At 44.9% G+C, this 10,496-nt stretch overlaps 2 protein-coding genes across 3 annotated transcripts in view; one reads left to right on the top strand and one right to left on the bottom strand.

The window, feature by feature from the left end:
* Positions 1 to 916: 916 nt before the first annotated feature.
* aanat1 (arylalkylamine N-acetyltransferase 1) lies at positions 917 to 2,282 on the top strand. Its single transcript, XM_062448466.1, has 3 exons — positions 917 to 1,160; positions 1,355 to 1,509; positions 1,815 to 2,282. Exons 1-3 carry the CDS (start codon positions 1,019 to 1,021, stop codon positions 2,121 to 2,123), a joined length of 606 nt encoding a protein of 201 aa, XP_062304450.1. The 5' UTR covers positions 917 to 1,018; the 3' UTR covers positions 2,124 to 2,282.
* Positions 2,283 to 4,540: 2,258 nt separating this feature from the next.
* The window catches only part of LOC134008810 (inactive rhomboid protein 2-like), a 23,555-nt gene continuing 17,599 nt past the window's right edge, over positions 4,541 to 10,496 (bottom strand). For both annotated transcript variants that reach the window (XM_062448346.1, XM_062448347.1), the window contains 2 exons: positions 9,823 to 9,976; positions 4,541 to 6,545 (listed from right to left, as the gene is read on the bottom strand). In XM_062448346.1, coding sequence (XP_062304330.1) covers positions 6,126 to 6,545; positions 9,823 to 9,976 — 574 coding nt within the window. In that variant the 3' untranslated portion in view covers positions 4,541 to 6,125. The remainder of the gene's footprint in view (positions 6,546 to 9,822; positions 9,977 to 10,496) is intronic.

The following is a 10,496-nucleotide window of genomic DNA, read 5'->3' as shown; positions in this document are numbered from 1 at the left end:
TATTTTTAACCATGCTTTATTTATTGGTCTTTCTAAAATATTTGTTCTATGATTTATCTAGGACCTCCACCCAAAAGAAAAGGACTGACAGCATAAAGTCACCACTTGGTGTCAGTGTACGAGCGGATATAACCGCTGGATAAAGATTCCAGCAGCCACCTAAATAGCCTATAGGAGTATTTAAATTGCCTAACTAGGCCAAGTATTGTTGAATGAGGACGCTCGTTTAGATTAATACACATTTTCTATATTAATGCAAATTCATATTTTGAAAAAACGATAGGCCCATTGGCGCATTTACGGGCGCGTCTAATGTTATTAGCCTACTTTGTGCAAGTGTGATTGAAAAACCCAATAAGACATATTTTCTTCATAATCAGTCAATTTGAAATGAGCTGAGCCCAATTTGCAGAGGGCCGAGCTGGGCGGTATTGGGAAAAGATGAAAATAACAATATTTTCAAATACGTATGGATTTCCATTGCCCTGGATAAACTCCTTAAAACGTAATTTACAATTTACTAAATGTACTATGTACTAATCAACTCACCCCAACTTTGCCTAATCATCTGACAGTAAAAGTAGAAAAGATCATGGGAGTGTTGTTAACAGGCCTCATTGAGACAAAAGATCTTAATGGAAAGTTTTCCTCAAATGAGTCATATGGGGAATGAGTTCATTATTTACAGTATGGCTATTTTAGCCTACTGTGTATACCCCCTGATTGTTTCAACGTGGCACGAAGATAATTAGAGAAAGCCATGACGAATTACCCTGACAAATCCGAGTAATTATGTTTATTATTGACTGTATTCTCTTAGAATGGAGGATTTGATCACCAAGCTTGCTATAGGCTTATGACCAAGAGCTCTTAAGAACCAAAGGTATAAATACGCATGGCGCAGCACTCTAACATCAGTCTTAACGCACAGCGAGGTCGTTTGGATTGGTTCAAGTTAAAATTAAAGACCGAGCGGCAATTTGTGTATAAAGTCTAAGATAATTTTTGAATCGACACCATGTCTGTAGTCAGCGCCTTGCCTTTCATGAGACCTCTTCAGATTTCCCCGGGGCGTCAACGTCGCCACACGCTCCCGGCCAGTGAGTTTCGTTCGCTGAGCCCCGAGGACGCAATCAGCGTGTTTGAGATAGAGAGGGAAGGTAAGCCAACGGATTCTGATACACTGTAAATGTAACTTTTCTGAATTGATTTATTTTTCTTTCTTTTTTCTTTTTGATTTCTTATACAATTTGTTTAAATGTCAGGACCGACTTAGGACAAGTCAGCATGTGAATGTATAGGCTACTAATGCATAGTACATAGAAGGCTAATCATTCCTTTTCTACCTTCACAGCCTTCATCTCAGTATCTGGCGAGTGCCCTCTGCACCTAGACGAGGTGCGACACTTCTTAACGCTGTGTCCTGAGCTGTCCCTTGGCTGGTTTGAGGAGGGACGGTTGGTGGCTTTCATCATAGGCTCTTTGTGGGACCAGGACAAGCTAACCACGGTAGGACCAGCACCTGTATGCTAACTACACCTGCTAGCAGACACATGGACGTTTTATATAAGTATTTCGAAATGCAGTATGATCGTGTTAGCAAGGTATTATAACAATTGGCATATACAACTGAAGCATTCCCAAAAAACGTTTGCGTTATGAGATGAAAGAGAGCAGGCAAATCATACAGCAAATGTAAGAACATCTGAAGACACAACAAGGGTGATGCATTTGGTTGATTGACATATTCTCCTCCAAACATTCCCACATACTTAAAAAAAGATCTCCTCTCCTTCCTCCCCTTCGCTGTCCAGGATGCCCTGATCCTGCACAAGCCTCACGGCACCACAGTCCACATCCACGTCCTGGCCGTCCACCGCACCTTCCGCCAGCAAGGCAAGGGCTCCATTCTGCTGTGGCGCTACCTGCAGTACCTGCGCTGCCAGCCTCGCGTGCGCCGCGCGGTCCTCATGTGCGAGGACTTCCTGGTGCCCTTCTACCGAAAGTCGGGCTTCAAAGTTCACGGCCCCAGCGAGATAACCGTGGGGCCCCTGACATTCACGGAGATGTACCACCACGTCAGGGGCCACGCCTTCATGCGGCGCAACAGCGGTTGTGTCTGAGCTTTGCTGAGTGTCGAAGTGGATTCCTGCCAGAGGCATTGTTAGACATAAAACTCTACTGGGGCACAGTAGAGTGGGGCACAAGCTTGCTGCGCACAATGCACTATAGGCTATAGAAACTCCCCTTGATCCCACTATACAAGAGTTCAGGGAAGCAAGTATGATATCAGCTTTGGCAGGGACATCAACAGTTAATGCTAGCGCGCACATTTTTTCGCATTCATTTGAGCGCTTCATGTAGCTAATATTGTTTTTATGTTTTAGCCTAGTCAAAATACAATGATCGGTAGGCCTATCATTTAGAAACTATCTTTAGTTTTGTAATGTTTTCTTAGCCTACCTCAATTCTGACTTGTGTGCCGAGTCCGACACCTGGACTTCTGTGTGCATGCAGCAGTGGCTTGGCAAGCTCAGAAGAGTGCTCTGACATGGAATTCTGCGTGCATCATTTGTGTTTTCGGCACAACACTTTTACAAGCGTTGATTGGGATACTGCGTTTATTTTTTCCGGGATTATCAATCTAAATTAATGCACTGACTAATAAAGTAAATTGTTAAAACTCAAACTTTTGATTTTACTGAGGCACAGAAGATTTATACTGGGGCACGTGCCCCAGTAAAAAGGATGTAACCACGCCCCTGATTCCTGCCCAAGTGGGAACGAGAGACGGTTGGGTCCTGCTTTCCGAGGACATAGGGTCTGTGAAGAAGGCTCTTGCTAATGTGGGCTAGGTCTGTATGTGGCTGGATGTCTGTACTAAAATGGGTTTGTGCTGCAGGGTGTTTGCCCTGCCTGCCAGGTATGTGTCTGTGTTAGCAGACAACCCTGGTCACACCAGAGCTGTCTCTGCCTGCCAAACAACCAACCAACCAATCCCAACTCACCATATTAACAGTTTTCTTGGAAAATAATGGAATTACAGGTTGTCAGTTATAGCACTACACATTTTAAGGCATGAGTTGTGTTACTAAATACAGCGAAATAGAGCTAACTGCCTAAATAACTAATCTTTTTGTCATTCGAACATTATATGGAGCATCAAAAGGACGAATTTTTCTATATTGCATATAAGGACATTTTATTTATATGTTTTTTCAATATTATTTTGTATTAATGCTGGACATTTCTTATATAAAAAGTGTTTTTAATTAGTTTGCTGCAGGGAGAGCAGTGGCAATAGAAATGTGCTGCAGTTCACTGCATAATGTGTTGCAATGGATACTATGGAATTCCTCCATCAGTTACCCTAACTGTGGTTAATTGAGTTGATATTGACCGTGCAATGTAGGTGTCAACTAGCTATGTGTTGATGTCTTGTGGCTGCACTGGTTGTGTGTGTATGTATGCAATGCAAGCATTAAAAATAGCATAAACTCAGCATCCCTTTTACTGTGTTCCCTTGATCCAAGCAACCTGCAGGGACGCTTTCTTATTTCCATGTCAAATCATAATAGTTGTCATTATTTAATTAGAAGTCTTTTTTTTCATGCCTTTTTTCATAAGCACTGGGCAAATTCAATTACTATAGGGAGTAACAAAGTATGTAAAATGTATCCCAATCATAAACACACAACCCCATGCAGTAGAATGCGCTTCTACAGACTGTATGCCTAAATGCTCTATTAAGACATGCCAGGGGAGAGACATGAGAACTAGGCTTTGTCTGTTGCAGATTGATTAGAAACAGCCCGCCTCTCTCTCTCCTCAGGCTCGAGTGATTGGACAACTAACGGGCTGAGACTGCTGTCAATCTCCATTAGCAGGTATTACCACTGCACCTGTTTACTGGCACCGAGCGCCCAACAGTAAACATATCCAGCAAGCAGCATTAGAGTCGGTGTGAGCCTGGTGTGTGTGTGTAGAATGGGCTAAAGGTCTTATTAGGGTACTGCGTATGGAGATGATTAAGTTGTAAATGGAGTGATACTGTGTTTTGGGTGAATTGTTTGCCTTTTCCCCACTCCTATCTGGGTGTACATCCTATAAACATGTTGTTCTTCTTCAAGAATACTGTAGAACCGTTTTTGGTTCGTGCCCACATGAGGTCTGTATCCAAGATTTTTTTTAACTAATGTTTTGTAAATAAAGTGACTATTTTTTTAAGGTTCTTCTTTTGCATGTTTCAATTGGGACTCAAAACATGTCCTTTTGATCCACAAACACGCAGATGTAGGCTACAGCGGGGTTTATGTGGCCCACTGGGATTAAAGTTGAGGGGTAATTTAGTCCTCAATCCTGAAGACTCCTTCTATTCCTGGCCCTACATCTCCACCTGCCTGGAAAAAACATATAGTAGGAGCCAGATCTCCATTCAGGCTGGTATTTAAAATCAGTACAGAATGCAATTTAGCTTCATAGAGCAATTAAAACCATATTAAGACAACCCCATTAGTTCTAAAACAAGAAGCATAATTAATACCATAATTACATTTAATTTCAGGGCCGTTGTGATTTTTTTATACATACATAATTTGATACATACATAGTTTGAATAATAACGTAAAATATAGTCATACAACACTCACATTTCCTTTTTTAGTCCAATAAATAGCAAAATTATTTTGGTCCAATTGCCAATGTAGAAACATATTCACTACATGCAATTATTTTGCAAATGTACAGTACAGAGTAGGAAGTGGTTCAATTTAAAGACTCGAGGCGTATAAACATCACAAAAAGGCACTGTGAATTCCTACACAGAAGTCGGGATGAAAAATGAGGCTGTAAATCACTTCCAGAGGCTGTTCAAATTTGTCAAAATAATCTAATAACCGCCGTTGAAATGGTTGTCACGTTCACCCAGGACACCACCAGTAGACCACTGGGTGAGTAAAGTGACAAAGCAAAGTTTGTCTAGAATATGTCCTGCCTAAATCCGTTTCAATGCGGCAGTTCACCTTTCAGGAAGTGTCTGTCAGCGGTTTAGGACAAACATCTTCCAAGACAAACATGAAATATAGACCAAGGAAGTTTTCCTCCTTCTAGTAACTTCCATTGACAACCTCCTGGATCACTGCCAGATACAGTGCTAATGATTTTCTACCAAAACGTTTTTTTGTTTTTTTTTTACAGAATAGACAGAACATTGACATTTCTAGTGGAGAATCCAGAAATCATCTTTCATCGCTACCAGTTTGAAATCGTTTTTTTCTAAGAAGGTAGCAAAGTAATAGCATGGGTAAGTCCAATATGGCATAATTATGTGTGTGTTCATAACTCCAGCCCTGTCTTTAAGGCTGTGGCACAAAGTTCCAATGGTCGTTTTGCTGTAGTAACTATGATAGTAAATGAAAATACCAGCAGATTGACATTTAGGATTCGGATGGCATAGTTGGTGCATTAGGCAGCTGGTGATGTTTGATGACATTCTGGCAGGTTTTATGAAATGCGTTTCATCTTTTCCATCTTAAAATGAAAGACTCTCACTGTTCCTTTACAACAGCTGGTATCTGACAGCTGATGAAAATTCAGTGTAACACTAGCTGGCACTTACACTTGACAAGCAAATCATGAATTAATGAATATATGTATAAAAAAAAGATACAGAATGTATGAGGAAAATTGGTGTATGTTATATCAGTGACACTGACATGTCGCGAACACAGTATGAAACAGAATTTGAAATGAGAAATTATAGTTTTCCATACTTTTGAATACATGTAGAACAAAGAAGTACAAAAGTTATGAGGCATTGGTAGTACGTAGATAAAGTAACTGTCTATAACATTATCCACAATTACAGTAGTCTACACTGATATAGCAACTTCAGTCAGACTCAGAGGCTCCGATTATCATTCGATCCCCGAAGACAGCGCAAAACACATTTGAGTCCATCTCTGGGCCCTCAAAAAATCTTGTCCGCCAGCCGGTCACACTGAACAATTTGAAAATCCATTTCCCTTAGCAGCTCCCATCCCTTTGCGCTTCCCGTCCCCGTACCTGAGGTCTCGTAGCTTGCTAGCATGCGGTCGAGCAAGGTCGTGAGCTCCGGCGACCGGGAGCTAGTGCACCACGTGATCGATCTCGTACTTCTCGCAGAACTTGCTGGTGAAGGGCAGGCAGGTGAGGTGCTCCAGCCAGTGCCAGTGGATGGGGTAGACGTAGAACCAGACGAAGAGCGAGGAGAGCAGGCCGATGTAGACCACGAGCGAGAGCAGGATGAGGATCCTCTTCCGGTACTTGTCGAAGTTCCCGAAGGTGACGTAGGGCAGGAAGGCGAAGGACAGCAACAGGCCGCTCAGGAAGCCGAAGATGTGGGCGATGTTGTCGATCCAGGGCAGGAGGCCGCACAGGAAGAGGAAGAGGACGATGCCCACCAGTTTGAGGAAGGCCTTCCAGGGGTTCAATAACATCTGCCAGCCTTGGAAGAGCTCCACAAACAGACAGGCCAGCAACCCAAACTGGGACCCAGCTGGTCCAACCTAGACAACGACACAGGAAGAGAGATTCTAATGATTAAAAGTAGGGCCACACAACTGTTACGTCTGGACCAGCGGCTCCAGGTCGACGCTCGGATTCACCAGAGTACTAAGGGCGGCGCTGTCCAGTGCGTTACGCACCATTGCGCACACCTGTGTTTCTGTTTGTTCACCTGTTTCTGATTATCGTTAGTAGAGTATATAACCTGGGTTTTTGTTTTACTTGGTTGTCGGTTATTATGCGTTACACTGTCCTGACGTATCTCGTGTCAGAGGTTTTGATTATTGTTCGGAGTATGGGCCTCCGTTGTTGCAAATCCCAGAAGAGTTATTAAAAGAACCATTGAATCTGCACTTGCCTCCTCATTCCTGCAAATACCGTAACAACAACATTAACTTACCTTAAGTGAAATGAGGAAAAAAACACTATTCTCGACATGAAACAATGCTTAGTGGGATGTATGCTGAAACAGTTAACAGGAAGCTTTGAGGAGGTACAGATTGGAGTTTATTCCAACAAAACACTTTTAACCACAATGACACGTCACTGCTGAGCAGAGCATACTACCAGTCCCATGAGTGAGTCAGATGCAACGTCTTGAAGATCCCCACACCTATGGAAGTTCAGGATCTCCGGGAGGTGCCGAGTCACCTTTCCCTTTGACCTGATCAGATTGACGTCATGGCTCCGATGGTTAGCTGAGGGCAGGTGGCTAATCTGAGAGTTCAACCTCTCTCCATGGGTGGGAAGGAGAGAGCGTTCATCCCTCTACACACGCCTCAGCCACGTGGTACACACACGCTCACCTTGGGTTAAACTACACTCTCTCTTCTGTGTCGCAAACCAGTACGAATACATTAGAGTACGATACCAGTTTGGAGTATTTGAGAGGGCACATTTTTTATTACATTACCTAGGTCACCAAAATATCCTCTGTAGAGCAGGTGACAGATTGACCGACGACATTTCAAACTAACGTCAGAGCACTTTCAACCAATGGGCATCATTATATATATATTTTGTATCCATTCCTCCATCCATACCAGTCACTCTACTCAGTGATAGTCTCCACCCCAACTCCAGTTGTGATCTCGTGGGCGCCCCGGTACATTACCAGGGGCTTCAGCCGTCACTGCTAAGCCCCTCCTGTCAAATCCCACCTTGTGTGGCGCTCCCATGCCTCCGTGAGTGACGGCTCTTCCTCTTAATGCCTTAGACAGGTGACACGATACTAATCTCACAAGCACTTCTACTTCCAGTTGTTGTAGGGGGATTAAAGGAGAAGGTGGTTCCACGAAGCTCTGTGCTGAGGTGATCCATCGGAACAGATCTCATCGCAGCGTGACCTTCTAAAACGGTGAGAACTACGGAAGGCTACAGACGAACATTCTAGAAGTCGGACTTACTAGAACGTAGAAGTTGGAACTGTCCGTTTAATACACTCAAGTTCACAGAGTTTGAACCTCAACGCTCATCAACATCTCATCTTGCACAAGTTATTGAACAGTACGGGACGCCATCCTCCGGCACGACACGTCCACTTCACCTTCCACTCCATTTCCTCGTGTGAAAGCAGCATGAGGACCGCTCGCTGACGGAGGACCGCATCATGGGGTGTCGTTAACTCCAGTAAGTAGATCATCTCCTCTTATTCAAACTGGACGCTAAGTGGCTTGGTACCCCCCCCCCCCCCACACACACACGGCAGCAGACGGGGGTGTTTACAGTAGGTCATAAGCCTTTGTGTACGCTGTCACACATCACTGTATGGGGCGAGACGGGACTTTTAGTTAGGGACGTGCGGTAACTCGGGAATAATTGCTTTCTCGAAACCAACCTCTGGAAGTGAATAAATACCACATATGGGTTGTTTAATTACTGTTTGGCAGCCCACACAATAGAATTATGGGCTAATCTGTGATGATTAGAGAGAGAGAGAGAGAGAGAGAGAGAGAGAGAGAGAGAGAGAGAGAGAGAGAGAGAGAGAGAGAGAGAGAGAGAGAGAGAGAGAGAGAGAGAGAGACAGAGAGACAGAGAGAGAGAGAGAGAGACAGAGGCACAGAGTAGAGCTTTACTGGCATTGGCTGGACAACAGACCAGTGCCAGTAAATGTGGGTAATCCTGTCCTTCAACTGGGTTAATAAGCCAGGAACAAAACGTGCTTGATGCTTCCTGAACTCGGGTCCGAACAATGAGCATTTTATGCACTGGGAGTCCATTCATTTGATAGACAAAAACTAGGACTTGTTTTTGTTCTTCCTTATTTGGATGGGACAGTGTAAGGGCTTGTGGGGATCACCATCCCTTCCTGCGCTGTTTACATTTATTTCCATGGGCACATCATACAGGAGATAAAGGAATGGATTAGACCTGAGGATGACCACATAACGAACATCAACAACCAGTTTGGGCCGGAGTGAGAAAGACATGGAGCTCTCGGTGTGTGTGTGTGTGTGTGTGTGGAGAGGGGGGGGGGGCAAGTGTGTGTGTGTGTACAGTATGTGTATGTGTGCCTGCACTTTAACTAGTGACACAGCCAATGAAGTGGACATAAGCTGATTAATTTACTAATCAGTATGAACTCAATATATCCAATAAGAAAGTGTATAAAGTATTTTGTTCGTAAATACGTAGCATATTGTCCAATAAAGCAAGGCTGAATTGGAGGTTTCCCGTTGTCTGCCACTGGAGGGAGACTGGCACAGCACCACTACAGGTGGGTAGTACTTCACCTCTCTGAGGTGAATAACCACCAACATAATGACTAAACTTCTGAAGTTAACATTGCTGTGGTGAGAGACTGAAGGGCCCTCTGCCTCAGGAGAGCCAGGGCAGGGGAGGCTGGAATCTGGCAGATCTGCCCAGGGCAGGGCATGGGAGGCTGGATGGAGAGCTGTTTTCCCCTCCAGACAGGGTCACTGATATCCAGTTCCCGTAATCTCCCTCTCCAAAGCTCCAGTTGACTCCAGTGAGTGAGCTGAGCCTCTGACCGTGTGGAGCTATGGATGCCCCCCCCCCCCCCCCCCCCTCCTCCCCCCTTTCTCTCACGCCACTTAGCTGACAGCTTGCATGCGAAACACCTGACTGGCTCAGTGGAGATATGCCATGTGGCACGGGAGGACACTGGGAGGAATGGGATAGGGCTTGGGTGGGAAGGCAGGAGGAGAGGGTGTTGTTTTCGATGTGTTTTATTTACCGTACGTGTTGTCATCCATGTATTGCTTTCTGTAGGATGAACGTGTGTGTGTGTGTGTGTGGTGTGTACGTGCGTGTGTGTACCTCGGGTCGGTAGGGCAGGAAGAGGGCGCTGGCCAGGTTTCCGGTGATGCCACTGAGGACGTAGATGATGGAGATACGGACCCAGCCGGCCAGCTTCTCCAGATCCCTCAGGATGGTCATCTGGAACACCACAGACACCAGGCAGTGCAGCAGGCTGTACACACACACACACACAAAGACACATAGAATGTCAGTCAACACGTTAAAAGCACCTAGAACACAGTACCTACAAACACACACACACAGTAACTATTTTTCTCTATCCACACACACTCACACAAACAAAAAACATTCCCATACTCAGCCTCACTTATCCCCACCATGGGTGGGAAAACCCTCAAAACAGTATTTGCCTCTAAGCTTCTACTTATTGGCCTAAGGGAAATCCCATTAGGGCTGGCATTTCCACTCATGTGCCTCCAGTGCTGGTGGGAGGGCAGTGGGAAGGCAGTCAGTGACCAGGACTATGGGAGGGGAGGGGAGGGGAGAAGGAAAAGTAAGGAGAAGGAGAGGAGAAGGAGAGGAAAGGAGAGGGAGAGGAAAGGAGGAGAGGAGAGGAAAGGAGAAGGAGAGGAGAGGAGAGGAGAGGGAGAGGAAAGGAGAGGAGAGGAGAGGAGAGGAAAGGAGAGGGAGAGGAGAGGGAGAGGAAAGGAAAGGAGAAGGAGAGGAGAGGA

The sequence above is a fragment of the Osmerus eperlanus genome, chromosome 22 (assembly GCF_963692335.1).
Source record: "Osmerus eperlanus chromosome 22, fOsmEpe2.1, whole genome shotgun sequence".
NCBI classification, from domain to species: Eukaryota; Metazoa; Chordata; class Actinopteri; order Osmeriformes; family Osmeridae; genus Osmerus; species Osmerus eperlanus.
The sequence above is the reverse complement of the archived record's forward strand: the minus strand, read 5'-3'. Positions and strand labels throughout refer to the sequence as shown.

What these genes read in the sequence shown, in the direction of transcription:
- aanat1 (XM_062448466.1), top strand. Translation starts at nt 1,019, where the DNA reads ATGTCTGTAGTCAGCGCCTTGCCTTTCATGAGACCTCTTCAGATTTCC. An exon ending in GTTTGAGATAGAGAGGGAAG is followed by an intron (nt 1,161 to 1,354) that starts GTAAGCCAACGG and finishes CTACCTTCACAG; the next exon opens with CCTTCATCTCAGTATCTGGC. An exon ending in ACCAGGACAAGCTAACCACG is followed by an intron (nt 1,510 to 1,814) that starts GTAGGACCAGCA and finishes TTCGCTGTCCAG; the next exon opens with GATGCCCTGATCCTGCACAA.